Source organism: Diceros bicornis, chromosome 26 (assembly GCF_020826845.1).
Source record: "Diceros bicornis minor isolate mBicDic1 chromosome 26, mDicBic1.mat.cur, whole genome shotgun sequence".
Classification (NCBI taxonomy): domain Eukaryota; kingdom Metazoa; phylum Chordata; class Mammalia; order Perissodactyla; family Rhinocerotidae; genus Diceros; species Diceros bicornis.
In genome coordinates, this window is record NC_080765.1 from 1,726,992 (window position 1) to 1,745,304 (window position 18,313).

Below are 18,313 nucleotides of genomic sequence, written 5' to 3' on the forward strand. Positions count from 1 at the left end.
ACAGAACTGAAAGGAGAAAGACAAACCCACAGAGGCAGTGGGCCCTTTCAATACTCTTGTGATTGAAAGAACAAGCAGACAGAAATATCAGTAAGGATACAGCAGATCTGAATGACTATCAACCAACCTTAACGAAGTTGAAATAACTGAAATGATACAAAGGATGTTCTCCAACGATAATGGAAATTAACTGAAAATCAGTAACAGAAAGATATCTGAAAAGTCTAACCAGTATGTGGAAATTAAAACTACATACTTCTGCATAAACCTCAAGACAAAGAGGAAATTGCAAGAAAAATTAGAAAATGTTTTGAACTGAATGAAAATAAATACAAATCAAAGTTTATGGAGTACAGCTAAACTAGCCTTTAAGAGGGCAGGTTATGTCATTAAATACTTATGGGGGAAAGACCTCAAATCAATGATTTAAGCTTCCATCTTAAGAAACATAAAATAAAAATAAATTAATATTAAAGCAAGCAAAATGAAAGAAAGAAATATTAGAGCAGAAATCACTGAAAGTCGGGCCAGCCCCGTGGCTTAGCGGTTAAGTGCGCGCGCTCCGCTGCTGGCGGCCCGGGTTCTGATCCTGGGCGCACACCGACGCACTGTTTCTCCGGCCATGCTGAGGCCGCGTCCCACATACAGCAACTAGAAGGATGTGCAGCTATGACATACAACTGTCTACTGGGGCTTTGGGGGGAAAAAATAAATCAATCAAAAAAAAAAAAAAAAAAAGAAATCACTGAAAGTAAAAGCTGAATCTTTGAGGGAAAAAAATGAGAAAGCTCTAGAGCTGGACCAATGGTTCTCCACTGGGAGTGACAATGTCCCCCAAGGGACCTACAGCAACATTTGAAGGCATCTTTGTCACAACTAGAGATGCTACTGGCATCTAGCGGGCAGAGGCCAGGGAGGCAACTCAACATCCTACAATGCACAGCATAAGACAGATACCCACAACGATGAACTGTTCGATCAAAATGTCAATATTGCCAAGCTTGAGAAACCCTGAGCTAAAATGATCAAGGGAAAAAAAGACACAAATTACAAAATTAGAAATGAGAGGAACATCACTATAGACCTTGCAAATATTAAAATTTAGAAAAAGAAAGAAAACTTAAGACAAAGTATACAAATTCCTTAAAAGACACAAACTGCCAAAGTTCAATCAAGAAGAAATATACAAGCTGAACAGTCCTATAACTATTAAAAGAAATTTAAAAATTAAAAAAATAGAGCAAGTTAAAAAACTTTCCATTAGAACAGGTGGCCAATAGGCACATGAAAAGATGTTCAACATCACTAATCATCAGGGAAATGCAAATCAAAACAACACTAAAATATCACCTCATGCCCGTTAGAAGGGCTATAATCACCAAGACAGAAAACAACAAATGTTGGAGAGAATGTGGAGAAACAGGAACCCTCATACACAGCTGGTGGGAATGCAAACTGGTACAGCCTCTATGGAAAACAGTATGGAGATTCTTCAAAGAATTAAAAAGAGAAATACCCTATGATCCAGTTATCCCACTACTGGGAATCTATCCAACAAACCTGAAATCAACAATCCAAAGAGGCTTATGCACCCCTATGTTCACTGCAGCATTATTCACCATAGCCAAGAAGTGGAAGCAATACAAGCGTCCCTTGACTGATGATTGGATAAAGAAGATGTAGTATATATATACCACGGAATACTACTCAGCCATAAAAAAAGACAAAATTGTCCCATTTGCAACAACATGGATGGGCCTGGAGGGTATTACGTTAAGTGAAATAAGCCAGCAAGAAAAAGACAAACACTGTATGACCTCACTCATATGTGGAAGATAAACCAACACATGGACAGAGAAAACTGTACTGTGGTTACCAGGGGCAATGGGGGTAGGGGGTGGGCACAAGGGGTGAAGGGAGACACATATATGGTGATGGACAAACAAAAATGTACAACCCAAAATTTCACAATGTTATAAACTATTAAAACATCAATTAAAAAAAACAAAAAGTTAATGACAAGAAAAAAAACTTTCCATTAGAGAAACCTCAAGGCCAGGTGGCTTCGTTGGCAAATTTTACCAAACATTTAAGGACAAAATAATGCCAATTCTACAAAAAAACTCCTCCAATACATTATTTCTCAATTCATTTAGTCTAGAATTACCAAAACCAAATAAAGACATTTACAAGAAAAGAAAATTTCTGACAGTATCTCTTAAGAACATTCAACAACTTATAAAAAGAACAGTGCATCATCACCAAGTGGGGTTTATTATCCCAGGAACACTTGGCTGGCTCAACATTTGAAAGTTAATGTCAATCACTATTTTAACAGACTACAACAAAAAAACCATATAATCACCTCAACAGACACAGAAAAGACCTTTCACAAATTCAACATCCAATCACCATAAAAACTCTTAGCAAACTCAGAACACAAGGAAACTTCCCCAATCTGATGAAGGGCATCTACAAAAACCCCACAGCTATCATACTGGAAGATTTCCTTCTAAAGCTGTGAACAAGGGAGGAATGTCTGTGCTCACTACTCCTATTCAATGTAACACTACAGGTCCCAGCCAGTGCAATTAACACAAGAAAAACAAAGGGAAGAAATAACATTGCCTACTTAGAAAATCTCAAGTTTTTACCAAAAAGTTGATACAACCAGTAAGTGAATTTTAACTAGGTCACAAGCTACAAGGTCAGTATGTAGAAATCAGTTGAAGTTCTATATATTAGCAATAAATAGTTGGAAGCTGAAATGTAAAACAGTACCATTATAGTAACACCAAAAAACATTAAACACTTGGACATAAATCTTACAAAACCCGTATGGTGAAAACAAAGCACTGATGAAATAAATCAAGGAAGAGCTAAATAAGATACATATATATACCATGCACATGAATCAGAAGATTCAATAGTGAGATATTCAACCCAAGTTAGTCTATAGATTCAGCACAATCTCCATCAAAAGCCTCACGGAGTTTTTAAAGTAAATTAACAGACTGATTTTTAAAATTTATATGAAAAAGGAGCTAAAACAGGCAAAATAATTTTGAAAAAAAAAATAATAATTTTGGAGGACTCTCAAGACTTACTATATACTCAAGAAATTGACAGAGATATGAAGGAAAAGGAACAGACTTTTCATCAAACGGCGCCGGAAAAACCGGATATCCATATGCCTAAGTTTGAACTCAGTATCTTGCACACCATATAAAAATTAGGTCTAGATCAATCACAGATCTAAATGTAAAATACAAAAATTTTATGAAACAGAAGAAAATCTTTGCAATGTTGGGCCAGGCTAAGATTTCTTAGCTATGATACTTAAGCACAATCAACACAAGGAAAAAAAAAAAAAATCAACAAATTGGACTTTATCAAATTAAACTATTTAGAAATCACATCACGGCCGGCCCCGTGGCTTAGCGGTTAAGCGTGCGCGCTCCGCTGCTGGCGGCCCGGGTTCAGATCCCGGACGCGCACCAACGCACCGCTTCTCTGGCCATGCTGAGGCCGCGTCCCACATATGGCAACTGGAAGGATGTGCAACTATGACATACAACTATCTACTGGGGCTTTGGGGGAAAAATAAATAAATAAAATTTAAAAAAAAAAAAAAAAGAAATCACATCACAAAGGACTTTTACTCAGATTATATAAAGAACTGTCAATTAAGAAAAATGTCCAAATTGCAGTGACTGTATTTCTCAACTTGATAGATACAAAATGAACGGTCTAGCTCCCACCTTCTTCAACTACACTTAAGACATTATCATTTCAGGCAATCTTCCCCTCTACAAACATCCAATTTCCAACTCTTACTACTCAGGCATCACCTTAAATCACACTCCCAACCTCAAAAGGGGACAAAAATGCTTCTGTAATCATGGCTGATAATGTAACAGCAATGTTAAAAAGACAATAGCAAAGGCAGTCATTTTATCTTAAAAATCAAACAATCTGTGTAAAAAAGAGTCTTTTATTATTAAATAGTACTTATTAAATTTATGTACATATATTAGTAAGGTACCAACGACTGCAATAAAGGCTAAATATTTTCCAAAATTTTAATTTTTTAATTAAAAATCCTCAGAAATATCTCAACCTTTCAGCCACGTGATTACTAACGTCACAAGCAATAAAGTGTTCAAAACTGACAGATAAAATTCACGAAATTCACGATGACTTGGTTTAATTTATGTATACATATATTCATACGATTATAACCAGAATAAATTTATTCATAACTTTTATAATGTTCCGGAACTGACAAAGGCTTATCTTGTTAAATGAACTAAACCTAGTACACAAATGCAATTAAAACCAAAATAAGGTATCATAAATCAGCCACTAACGTGGCTAAAAAGAACAAAGGCAACCATACAAATGTTGACAAGGATGTGGAGCAGCCAGAACTATGGTACACTGCTGATGTAAACGTAAAATAAGTACAAGCACTGTGGAAAACAGTTTGGCAGTTTCTTAAAAAGTTAAATACCTACCATATGTCCCAGCTACTCCATTTCTAGGAATCGACTCAAGAGAAATGAAGGCATACTTCCACACAAAAACTTACATTCAAACGTTCATAGCAGCTTTATTTTTAATAGCCCCAAACTGGAAACAACCAAAATGTCCATCAATAGACAAAGGGATAAACAAATTTTGGTATAGCCATACAATGAAATAATACTCATAAATAAAATGGAATTAGCTACTGACAGAGACAACACTATGGATGAATCTCAAAACAATTACATGGAATGAAAGAAGTCACAGCACCCCACCCCAAGAAAACAGTACATATTTCATGATGATTCCATTTATATAAATTTCTTAAAAATGAAAACTATTCTAAAACGATAGAAAACAGATCAGTGGTTGGTTCGGGAGGGCAGTGAATTATAAATGGACACAAGGAAACTTGGGGGTTATGGACATTTCATTATCTTGACTGCAGTGAAGATGGTTTTATAGGTATACACATAAAACAAATCAGATTTTATACTTCAAATGTTTTAATGTACTTTATGCATTTATAAAAATTAAACTTACTATAAAATAAGAAAACATCCTTCTAAACTAAAACCCACTGATGCATAAAAGCAAACTGCATTGTGAAATTTTAATTCCTTCCTAATACTCAAACAAAAAGAAATGGAACAAAATGATAAATAACAGCTAGAATTTATTAACGTCTTACCTTCTATAGAGTTTTAAGATAATGATAGTGCTTACACAGTGACTTCTGTTGCACAAATAGAGCTATTAAAGGTTCAGAAGACCCTCACGCCTTGCAAATAACACTAGACAGCGGAATTGAATTCTAAATTGTGCCACAACTTTTGCTTGTCCTTGAAAGAATATTAATGGCTATTTTACATTTCCCCTGTAGAGTATTTTATTCCCTTATTTTTGAGATCTATCTTATTCCAATCATAAATTATAAGTATACATGCCAATCAAGGACCAATCAATAAAACAGTATTTAAGGAGTTCAAGCAACTGGTAAACAAATTTTAATTTTAACCACCAAAACTTTAGGAAAAAAATTGTATTAAATAGTATTACCCTGAATGTTATTACCTTGAATATTATATTGATAGTAATCAGGGTCTTCTGATTCTTCCTTTACTGTTACAGCTGCCATTTCCAGGGAAATACCTGTAAAAGCAAATGAAATCATTTAATTACACTTTAGGGCATTCAGTTAGATGGTGTAGGGAAATCCCTCTGCCCTCCTAATAATGCAGAGTAAGGCATATATATTTTATAGGGCTTTGAAAGGACAAAAGTTTGCAAGGTAACAGAGGGACAAAAATCACCTAAAACCCAACCTCGACAGTTTTAACCACTACTAATATTCTGGGATTATTTAATGCTAACTTTTTTCCCTGACAAGTTCTTATCTTTGGAATTGAAGAAAATTAGTGACACTCTATTTTCACTCAGTATTAAAAATACTTTCACCTGTAAACATCAGTTTTAATGACTCAATATTCCAGAGTAAAGATGGCATAATTTTTAACCATTTTATATGAGATACATTGACTTGTTTCTCCTAATATATCCCGTTACTAAGAAGAGTATCAAGCATACCCTTTTGCATAATGCTATGCCCACAATTAGGATAGATATTTGCAGTGGACCTTTATGGCCAGATACAAAAGCGAGCATGTTGTACAATTCCACATATAAAAAGTTCGAAATCAGGAATAAGAAATCTGTTTTTAAAACTCAAGCAATGTCAATTATACCTCAATAAAGCTGAAGAAAAAATAAAATGCACATGCTTCTGGTTAAAAGAAAAAAACTTTCAAGCAAGTGGTTGACTTTGGGAGAAAAGTAATGAGAGGGGGAAGGAGACGGCCATCTTGAGGTGTTTAACATTCTGTATCTTGATACGAGTGTTATGTTACAGAGGTGTGTAAACTTTTTATTTATTGAGCTATATAATGCTTATACTTTGCATACTTTACATTATACTTCAATTAAAAATTTCAGGAAAGAAATAAAATGTTTAATAAATTCTTAATGAAGATATATTCCTCAAATATTGTTCAGAGAGCCCTTGGCTGGGCAGACTGATGGGGTTAGACAGCAGGGGCTTCTAGAAATGAGATACTGATTTCACCACACAGCTGCAGGTCCTATTCTCTCTCTTGTCCCCAATCCCAGGAGTAGATAATACTCTCAGACAAGTTTAAGAAATGAACAATGGAGGGGTGTACATGCCATTTCAGACTAAGATACTGACCAGAATCATACGAGTCCTATGAGGAACTTAATACTGAGCTGGTGCTATGTGACTTGAGATGCTTTGTAGAGAATATTTTCAACTGAAGAAATAGTTCAAAAAGAGAGAAAGCTGGATATACTAAAGGACAGTTACCCCTGAAGCGACAAGCAAAGAAGGGGGTTACTCTATGGGCTGCTACTACCAATGGGAAATTGGTTTGCTGCCACAGGATGGTGGCAGGGAACCTCTCTGGAATCCCTGGGATCCTGCAGGCTCTCTTTATTATGTCCATGTTTGTCAGTAAAAGTTAATAGAAAAGTAAACTAAAACAGCAGATCCACTAGGGATTGAGACCCTTCAGGAACGAGGGTTTGGGTCACCTCAAGCAGGTAAAGAACCTTACCAGCTAAGGTCCTGGGCCGAAGGCAAAGCAAACACAATATAAGGGGTAACGAATTAGTGAAGTATGAATTTTTTACAACAAGTTGCAGAAATATGGACACTGTGCATATTTTCTTCCTTCCTTCTTCCTTCTTCTTTCTTCTCTTGTTTCTGCAAATATTATGTATTTACATATACTACTGTTCTCTCATCTCCTTAGCATTATATTTTACAAAAGTTTTGTTGGAGGTTTCCTTTACCATGTAGCCTTTAGATAAGAGAATATTCAAACAGCTTGGGAGTGAATCTAGAGGAGAGTAATTAATATAGCTCACGACTGGAGGGTAAACCAGTCTCCCAGAGATGGGTACAATGACTTGGAATATTCTATCCCCTCATTTTAGACAGAGGGCAATCTGGTAATGCGGGACAATATCCTTGTTGTACGAATTACACATTGAAGTAGTTAAAGTGACAGGGCATTGTATTAGCCCTTATTGTCAAATGGTACACAAAAAGGTTTCGTACACTATACGTGCAGGTTTTCTAGTAGTTTGCCATAATTTCAAAATGTAACATTTTAAAGTAAAAAATTGAAAGGATTACAGTATTACTCATCTCTTCCACATCTAACTTTTCTCCAACTAACTCACAGTCTGTCTTACAGATACTTGCACATCAGCAGATACAGACCTATTGCCTTACTGTGTTTAATGGCAACACGGAATTCCACTGAGAGAGCTGTAGGTTAACTGCCATTTTTGCAAGGCAGCAATGGGTCAAAGAACATGTGCATCTTAAAGCGGATATTGTTGAAGTATCATCCATAAGATAGCAACAATTTATACACACATCAAGAATCTTTAAACCTGCCTGTTTCTCTATACCCTTTACTGAGACTGGGTATAAGCAGAATTTAATGTTTGCCAATCTTTTGGGTGCAAAACCTATCTTTCTTGGATTTTTACTTCCATTTCTTTAACTGGACTGAGCATTTTCTCTTATTTCTTGAATCTCTGGTCATTTATCTTTTGGATTAGCCCTTTGTAAAACAACACTTTGTCATCTGTCTTGCAAATAGCCATTGCCTGTGTCTTACATGTGCTTTAACACATTTTGGCTGTTCTTACCACTCAAAATTTTTAGATCTTTCCTTAGTCAAATTAGTTCCTTAGAAAGCATTCAAAGGATTATTATATTTTTTTCAAGTGCTTTTAACCTAAACTTTTATTGTATCTGGGATTTTTAACACTTCCTCAAGTAAAATCAGATTATAGATGCTTTGTTTTCAGTAGTTTTCTCGTCGATTCTCTTTGGTGTTCTATAAACACAATCAAATCACCTGTAAAAGTTAATAGTGCCCTCCATTTTCTACTTACTTACACCTCACATTTGTATGGTTTGTACATCTAGAACTCTGGTAAGAAACTGGTGAAAATATGCTTCTTTAATGAGGAGTGCTTTTTGTGGCTGACTATTAAACATAATGATGGGCTGGCATTTACAGTTGTTTATAATATTCCAACCAATCATGTTATGCATTTCTGCTGCCTTTTCATGATCTAACCAGATGACATATTGTTTCTAATTAGTTCAATGACATGAGAAAGTGAATTAAGAGATTTCACTAATAAAATCATCCTTGTGTCCCTAAGATGAATCTTAAATCTGAAATTCACTGCACGAGATAATTTTTGAACTAATTTGAGAGCACAATAAAAGCCCCAAAATCATAGACCTTGGAACAGTGAGAATTCAGATATAACACAACTATCACTTGACTCACATCCTCTGCAAGAGGTCAAAACTGAGATGTCACCATTTGCAATGATATGAAACTGCATTTGATCCAATTGAAATTTCTGGATTCCACCTACAGACTATGCTCAAGAGAAATAGTTCATATATGCCTTTAATAAGAAAATACTATAAATATCCACTTTTTCCATGCTAACTACCAAGGCTAATTATAAAATATATCCCTAGTAATAATAAAATGATCTTTTAAAATTACATATTTTTAAAAGATTAAGGTGCTTTCATTCTGACTCTTACCATAAATTCAGAGTAACAATTATAACAAAATTGTAATCAAGTCAGAAAGAGCTGTATGTTTTTTAAATGCGCAAAAACACTTGTGCCCTAGAAATGGAACCTAGCAAGAAAGCAGACATTCTATCAAGATCACGCTCTGATCTGAAAGAACTTGAACAGTAAAAATCAATTTACTATATGGTAAAAGTGGGAAAAGGGAAGCAACATTGGAAGTTAAGTAGTAAAATAATTATATCTTCATTTTCCATATGTTAATAGATAACAAATAAAACCAAAACTTAAAACTACATGAGAGGGCTGGCCCCGTGGCTTAGCGGTTAAGTGCGCATGCTCTGCTACTGGTGGCCTGGGTTCGGATCCCAGGCGCGCACCGATGCACCGCTTCTCTGGCCATGCTGAGGCCGCGTCCCACATACAGCAACTAGAAGGATGTGCAGCTATGACATATAACTATCTACTGGGGCTTGGGGGGAAAAAAAAGGAGGATTGGCAATAGATGTTAGCTCAGAGCCGGTATTCCTCAACAAAAAAAGAGGAAGATTAATATGGATGTTAGCTCAGGGCTGATCTTCCTCACAAAAAAATAAATAAATAAATAAATAAAACTACATGAGTTACAGTATGGTACTAGCATAAGAATAGCCATTAGAGTTCAATGGAATAGAACTGAAAGTGCAGAAGTAAATTTGGTCAATTGATTTTTGACAATGGTGCTAAGGCAATCCAATAAAGGATTTCTTTTCAACAAATGGTGCTGAGACAACAGGATATCCACATGCAAAATGATTTAGACCCTTACCCCACAACATGCACAAAAATAAACTCAAAATGGGATCTCAGACCAAAACATAAGAGTTAAAACTATAAAATTCAAGAAGAAAACCTAAGTATAAAAATCTTTATGCCTTAAGTTGGGCAAAGATTTTCTAGATGTATCACCAAAAGCACAGGCAATAAAAGAATAACCTGGAAAACGGGATTGCATGAAAATTTAAAACTTTTAGGCTTCAAAGGACACCATTAAGAAAATGAAAAGACACCACAGACTAGAAAAATATATTTGCAACTCTTTATTTCTGATAAAAGATTTGTATCCAGAATATATAAAGAATTCTATAACTAAAAAAAAAAAAAGAAGAAGAAAGAAAACCACCCAATTAAAAAACTGGCTCAAGATTTAAATAGACATTTCATCAAAAATGATATATGAATGGCTAATGAGCACATAGAAAGATGTTCAACACTGTCAGGAAAATGTAATTAAAACTACAACTATATAACGGTCTGGAAAAGGCAAAACGATGGAGACAGTAAAAAGATCAGTGATGGCCAGGGGTTGCAAAGGAGACAGATAAATAGGCAGAGCACAGAGGATTTTTAGGGCAGTGCAACTACTCTGTATGATACCAAAATGGTGGATACATATCATTACACATTTGTCAAAACCCACAGAATGTGAAAGACTGAACCTTAATGCAAACTATGGACTTTGGGAGATAATGGTTCATCTGTTTTAACAAATGTACCACTCTGATGTGAGATGTTAACAGTAGGGGAGACTGTGCATGTGTGGGGATAGAAGGTATATGGGAACACTCTATACTTTCTGTCCAATTTTGCTATAAACCTAAAACTGTTCTAAAAATAAAACGTCTATTTAAAATCAAAAAAAAAAAAGGAAGAAAAATCACAATGAGATACCACTTCACATCCACTAGAATTGCTGTAAGCAAAAAAGACAGACAATGGGGCTGGCCCGGCGGCATAGTCGTTAAGTTCACGCGCTCTCCTTTGGCAACCCGGGATTCGCAGATTCAGATCTCGGGCGCGGACCAAAGCACCACTTGTCAAGCCATGCTGCAGCGGCATCCCACATAAAGTAGAGGAAGATGGGTGCGGATGTTGGCCCAGAACCAATCTTCCTCAGCAAAAACAGGAAGACTGGCAATGGATGTTAGCTCAGAGCTAATCTTCCTCACAAACACACAACAAAAGACAGACAATAACAAGTGTTGGCCAAAATACAGAGAAACTGAAATCTTCATACACTGCTGCTAAGAACAGAAAATGGTGCAGCCACTTTGGAAAACAATTTGTCAGTTGCTTAAAAATTAGGCATAGAGTTGCCACAGCACAGCAATTTGCTCCGAGGTCTCTACCCAAGAGAAATGAAGACATATTTTCATGCAAAGACACATACGTGGACGTTCATAGCAGGGTTACTCAAAAGAGCCAAAAACTGGTAACAAACCAAATGTCCACCAAATGGTAAAACAAGAAGAAAACCTAACATATCCATACAATGGAATAATATTCAGATATGAACTACTTCTATACGCTACAACTCTCTTTGAAGACGGCCTCGAAACATGATGCAAAGCAAAAGAAGCAAAATACAAAACCTCACATATTACATGATTCCACTTATATGAAATGACAGGTAAGATGAAACTATAAAACCTCTAAGTAGATAAATGGTGGGAAGAGTGAGTGGCTGCAAATGGGGTTTCTATTTGGGGTGATGAAAATGTTCTAAAATTAGATGTGGTGATTATTGCAAAACTATATATTTACTAAACATCATTGAATTTTACACTTAGGACAGGTGAATTCTGTGGCATATAAAATTATATCTCAATAAAGCTATCCAAAAAAATCTACAAGAAATAGCTGTATAAGCCTGACATTTAAAAATAAGGAATTAACGGGCCGGCCCCGTGGCTTAGCAGTTAAGTGCGCGCGCTCCGCTGCTGGCGGCCCAGGTTCGGATCCCGGGCGCGCACCGACGCACCGCTTCTCCAGCCATGCTGAGGCCGCGTCCCACATACAGCAACTAGAAGGATGTGCAACTATGACATACAACTATCTACTGGGGCTTTGGGGGGAAAAAATAAATAAATAAAAATCTTTAAAAAAAAAAAAAAGGAATTAAGTGCCAAAAACAGCTTAGAGTTAAAAGGGGTTTCCTCTGAGAGTAGAAAATGGGAGTGCAAAGAGAAAAGGGAGAATAAGAGGATATTATATTGGTTTTTGTGAAAATGAAGGTAGAACATTGAATGAATGAAAAACATTGTAGAACTAGTTGACATTTTACACTCATTTCTATATAACTGAAAAAAAAACTATTAATAAATTTTGCCTACAAACGTGTAGCAAAGAACTTCTAGCTACCTTTTATCAAACAAATCATCTTTTTGGGTTTTAGTATATATGGTAACATTAACATACAATGTCACTGTTAGAATAAATTTTGTTCTGTCTGCTTCTCATCAAAACAATACACTAAGTAATAAATCAAAATATAACCTTCTAAATTAAGGAAAAGGCTCCCTTACTTATATTTTGTAATTGATTCTAAAAGCACTGGTACGTACCAGAATCTTCTGTGGGTTCAGTTTTCACTTTGATGGGGCCACAACTGAAAGGAAAAGAAGCCCTGATGAAGCTATGCACTGGGGAGGGCCACTCACACGCTATTCAAATGCACTGGATATCAAGGTATAAAATCACTCACCTGACCAAGCTGAACGCAAAACTGACTCAACTTTAAAATTTACATTATTATTTCTTGCATAAATATGACTTGTCAACTGAATTTAGTACTTTAATTCCAATCAAACTTTTGGAAGAAAAAGGATAACAAAACAACATCGAGTAGCATATTAACTTGCAAATTCCACTTTAGTATAAGGCCTTCCTATTCACAGCGTGGTCATCAGATCAATCACACCAGCGTCACCCAAGAACTACCACCATTCAGAACCACCAAGTCAAAACCTGCATTTTCACAGGGCCTCCAAATGACTCAACTGCATGTTAAACATCCAGATGTGTGACATAGGCCTTTTTAATACTCTAATAGCTCAAAATTCTAAAAACTAAAACTTGATGAAGTGTGAAGTTTATTAGTACCAATGAGATATGCTTTACCTTCCACCTGGAGATAGCATTGACCTTTCAGCATCTGTTACCATCACTCGACCACCTATGTACCAAAAGAAAAATTAGATTTAGGTTTTTCCAACATTTCAAATATGACTAATATTTCCAAAGGTCTCAAAAAGAGAATGAACTGGGGATGGGAGGGAGTTCACACCTCCAGGTCACACTAGAATGAGCACTGCATTAGTTTATAAAACAGTGTCCTTCGTTCTCCCCTTCATCTGCTCACTCACCGGCATCCTCCCTTCAATAAAAAAGCTCTTATTTTTACTAGCGAAACAAAAACAACAATATACTATTTATCTAGTAATGCAGAATAAGACTCAACTGATGTATAAATGATGATAAAGATTTCTATTAAGAGTAGATCTGGCTCAGAAGAACCAGAAGACAGTGACTGCTGACAGGTACAGTGTTTCTTTCGGGGGTTATGAAAATGATCTGGAATTAGATAGCAGTGACAGTTGTACACCTTGAAAATATATTAAAACCCACTGAATTGTATACTTTAAAATCATGAATTTTATGTTTGGAACAAAGAGATACTGACCCCACTAAATGCTGATGAAGATGCAGAACAACTGGAACTCTCATCACTGCTGGTGGGAATGTAAAATGGACCAATCATGTCGAAAACCAGTTTGGTAGTTTCTTAAAAAGTTAAATACATGACTACCATATGATCTAGCCATTCCAATTTTACTTACTTACCCAGGGGAAATGACAATACACGTCCACATAAAGACCCACTCTCAAATATTCATAGCAGCTTTCTTTATAACAGCCAACAAAGGGAAACCCAAATTTTCATGGAGAGGTGAATGAGTAAAAAGTTGTACAACGGAATACTACTCAGCAATAAAAACAGAATGAACTATCGATACAGGAAATAACATGGATAAATCTCAAAATAAGAAGCCAAACAAACAAAAAAAGAGTACAGTCATGCGCCACATAACAACATTTCAGTCAATGACAGATGGCACATACAATGGCAGTCCCCTAAGATTAGAACCAGGTGGGCTAGGAGTGTGCGCTACACCACCTCGGTTTGCGTACGTGCACTCTACGTTGTCTGCACAATGACGGAACTGCCTAACAGCACATCTCTCAGAACACAACCCCATCACTAAACGACACATGAATACACATACTGTATGATTCCATTCATATTAAACAAATCTAGAAAATGCAAATACATCTACACTGAGAACAAGAAGATCAGTTGTTGCCTGGGTAGGGAGGAGCAGAAGGGAGGAACCAGCAAGAGGTGTGAGGAAACTTGAGATGAAAGATGTGTTCATTAACTTGATTGTAGTAATGGTTTTTACAGAGTACACACGTGTATACTTAGCAGATTGTACACTGTAAATACACGTAGTTTATTGTATGTCAGTATCTCAATAAAGCTGTTAAAAATTTTAATAAGTAGAAAATCTAATTACAATTGTAACTTTCCAATTACTTTGAGAGTTAATATGGCAAAAAAAGTAAGTCATACAAACTCAGCCACTTGGACCACGCATTATAAAATACTCTATAGCAATATTCTTTAACGACCAGGCCCCAACATTTCAGAACAAGTTTCTAGAATAAAAGACTTCACAAAATACAAATGGCAGATTAAGGCTAATATAGAAAACTTCAGGGAAAAAAACACTGATCACAAAAAAGTCTAAATTTTAATTTAAACATGACAAATCTTTTCTTTCTCAATCTTAAAAAGGACATATACAAAAAACTAAGAGCTAACATCCTCATGGTGCAGCTCGAATGCCTTCCCCTTAACATGGAGCACTGGTGATGTCTGCTACCCCCACTTCTGCTCAACCTTGCACTGGACCCTCTTGCCAGAGCAACAAGACTAAGACAAAAAGCATTCAGATTGCAAAGAGGTAAACTGTCTTGATTCACACACAACATAATCCACTATGTAAAAAGCCCAGAAATAAACAGTCAGGGGCAACTAACTTTAAACAAGATGCCAAAGCCATTTCGGGGTAAAGGATAGTCTTGCCTTTTCAACAAACTGTGCTGGAGCAATTGGATATCCACATGCAAAAAGATGAATTTACACCCTTACCATGTACTATATACAAAAATTAACTCAAAATTGACCATAGATCTAAATGTAAGAACTAAAACCACAAAACTTATAGAAGAAAACATGTCAATCTTCACAGCCTTCAGTTAGGCAACAGTTTCTTAGATACAAGGAAAAAAGCACAAGTGATAAAAGAATAAACTGGACTTCGTAAAAACAAAAAACTTCTGGGGCCGGACCCATGGCCTAGTGGTTAAGTTTGGCACCCTGAGCTTCAGCGGCCAAGGTTCAGTTCCCAAGCGCAGACATACACCACTCGTTGGTGGCCATGCTGTGGCGGTGACTCACATACAAAACAGAGGAAGACTGGCACAGATGTTAGCTCAGGGTGAATCTTCCTCACCAAAAAAAAAATAAATAAATAAAAGCTTCTGTCCCTCAAAGGACACTACAAAGCAAGTGAAAAGACAACCTGGAGAACCAGAGAAAATATTTGTATCGAGCATATATAAAGAACTCATACAACTCAATAATAAAAATACAAATAACCCAACTAAAACATGGGAAAAGGGTCTGAATAGACATTTCTCCAAAGAATATACATAAATGGCCACTAAGCATATGAAAAGATACTCAACATTATTAGCAACTAAGGAAATGCCATTCAACATTATTAGTAACTAAGGAAATGCCATTCAAAATCACAATGAGATACCACTTCACACCCATTACGATGGCTAAAACCAAAGAGACAATAGCAAGCGCTGACAGGTATGTGGAGAAACTTGAACACTAAAGTGATGCTAGTAGGAATATAAAGTGGTACAGCCACTCTGGAAAACAGTTTGGCAGTTTCTTAAAAGTTAAATGTAAAATTGCCCTATGACGACCCAGCAACTCCACTCCTAGGTATATATATCCAAGAGAAATTAAAATATATGTCCAGGGGACAGCCCGGTGGCATAGTGGTTAAGTTTATGCACTCCACTTTGATGGCCCAGGGCTCGAATCCCAGGCATGGACCTACACACCGCTCACCAAGCCATGCTGTGGCAGCATCCCACATACAAAATAGGGGAAGATGGGTACAGATGTTAGCTCAGGGACAATTTTCCTCAAGCAAAAAGGGGAAGACTAGCAACAGATGTTAGCTCAGGGCCAATCTCCCTCACCAAAAACATAAATAAAATAAAATAAAATATATGTCCAGACAAAAACTTGTTCAGGTATGTCCATAGTAGCATTATTCCTGAGAGCCACATGGAAACAACCTAAATGTCTTCTCAACTGGTGAATGGATAAACAGGTGGTATATTCATACAAGGGAATACTTACTATTTAACAATAAAAAGGAAAAAACTATTGATATACCAAGAAACTGGATTAATCTCATCTGAATTATGCTAAGTGAAAAAAGCTAATCTCAAAAGGATATATACTGCATATTTCATTTATATAACATTCATGAAACAACAGAGATAAGGATGATGATAATATTTTAAAATTAGATTGTGACAATGGTTGTAAAACTCTGTAAACTTTTTAAACTATAAATTTACCAAAGATCACTGAATTAAATACTTAAAACAGGTGAATTTTATGGCATGTCAATTATACTTCAAGAAAGCTTCTAAAAAAATTAACCTTTTCATCATGGTGAGAACAAAGGTTATTTAACAGAAAATATGTTTAGGTGTGTATGTATTACTTTGTCCTTTCATCCTCACACTGGTTAAGAGATTGCCAATGATAACTGGTTATTTACTTTCAAAAGTCTCAAATAAACCTGGCTCCAAAGGGTACCAGTCTTCTAATTATCGCTTTTCCCTTCAAATGGAATGGCTCAACTTTCCAAAATGAAGTCCTGTTGAAATCCACCTCATTCTTCAATGGCTCATCTTAATGCCCTCTCCTCATGAAAGCCATCCTGGGCTATAAACGAATCCTTCCTCCAACAAACTTCCATAGTACTTTAACCATTCCTACAGCATGTACATTATGCTGTTTCTGTGGAGACTTTATGGATTTTTTCTCTCTTCCATTAGACTACCAGCACTCAAAAGCTTTAATGTTTATACATAGTTGTGTATCTCCTCCCCACCCAATCTTGTGCCAATAATTCTGTGCCTGTTCAATGAACACTAGGTAAATTAAATCATACTTATAATTATGGGAAATGAGGGCAGAGCCAGTATATGATCTTATATATTGCAAACATAAAACCTTGAATAAATCATAAAGCAAGTAGCAGAGCTGAAAACAAAGAAACAATTCTCTACTTTTTCAGCTCAATGACTTTTCATTGGTTTATATAAATGTCGTAACAGCCTACACCAAAATGTCTTACGTTATAGTCTCAAAAAAAAACAAAACAGCAATCATTAAAATTAAACTTGGCACAACAAGTTTAGGAACCCATCCAGCTACCATGTAAAGCAAAACAATCACTTACCTAGGTGCTTCTTTGGCTCTAGGAAAGGTCTGCATTAAAACAAAACAAAAAACTATACATGAATACACAAAATTATTATAAAGCATACGATTACAATGACTTCTACAGAAAACAAGAATTGAAGAACATGGTGCAGTCTATACAGAAGTCAAAATAAATAGTATACCCCTGAAATTTGTTATAAATCAATGTGACCTCGATAATAATTTAATGAAAAAATTTTGAGTATATTAAAATAAGCTGAATATTTAACTTTATATGAATAAACTAGTCATGGGCAAGGGAGAAAGTACTTCACCTCTTAATGATAAATGAAATCCCTGCTTTGTTCTCCAAAATCCATTTCAGGGTTGCAAGATCATAGTTCTCAGGATGTTTAAAGGCAACTCCTTCCGGAAGCCCCTGCACTACCACAGCCGACTGATCTCGTAGCATCTTCTCATATGGAACAGGTACCACTGTTGATTTGCCTAAAGCTTTCCCTGGGGGTGAGGGACAGGGATAAGGTGGACAGAGGATAAATATCATTAAACGGTAAGATTAAAAGCCCATCATTAGTTCACCACGGCTCAATAAATGGCATTCATGCCTTTCTGTAGTATCTGATTTTAAACTGCTTTGAAACACTACAAGGTCCCAGTTCCGTGTCAGCAGAAGCTCTGAACCTGAAATCCAAGGGCCACAA

The 18,313-nt window shown here is 36.1% G+C and overlaps 1 protein-coding gene across 8 annotated transcripts in view; it reads right to left on the reverse strand.

Moving 5' to 3' along the window:
- Window positions 1-18,313, reverse strand: part of GTF2I (general transcription factor IIi) — a 117,171-nt gene that overhangs the window by 67,890 nt on the left and 30,968 nt on the right. For all 8 annotated transcript variants that reach the window (XM_058568942.1, XM_058568947.1, XM_058568944.1 and 5 more), the window contains 5 exons: window positions 17,927-18,110; window positions 17,629-17,657; window positions 13,121-13,175; window positions 12,565-12,608; window positions 5,602-5,679 (listed from right to left, as the gene is read on the reverse strand). In XM_058568942.1, the coding sequence (XP_058424925.1) occupies window positions 5,602-5,679; window positions 12,565-12,608; window positions 13,121-13,175; window positions 17,629-17,657; window positions 17,927-18,110 (390 nt within the window). The remainder of the gene's footprint in view (window positions 1-5,601; window positions 5,680-12,564; window positions 12,609-13,120; window positions 13,176-17,628; window positions 17,658-17,926; window positions 18,111-18,313) is intronic.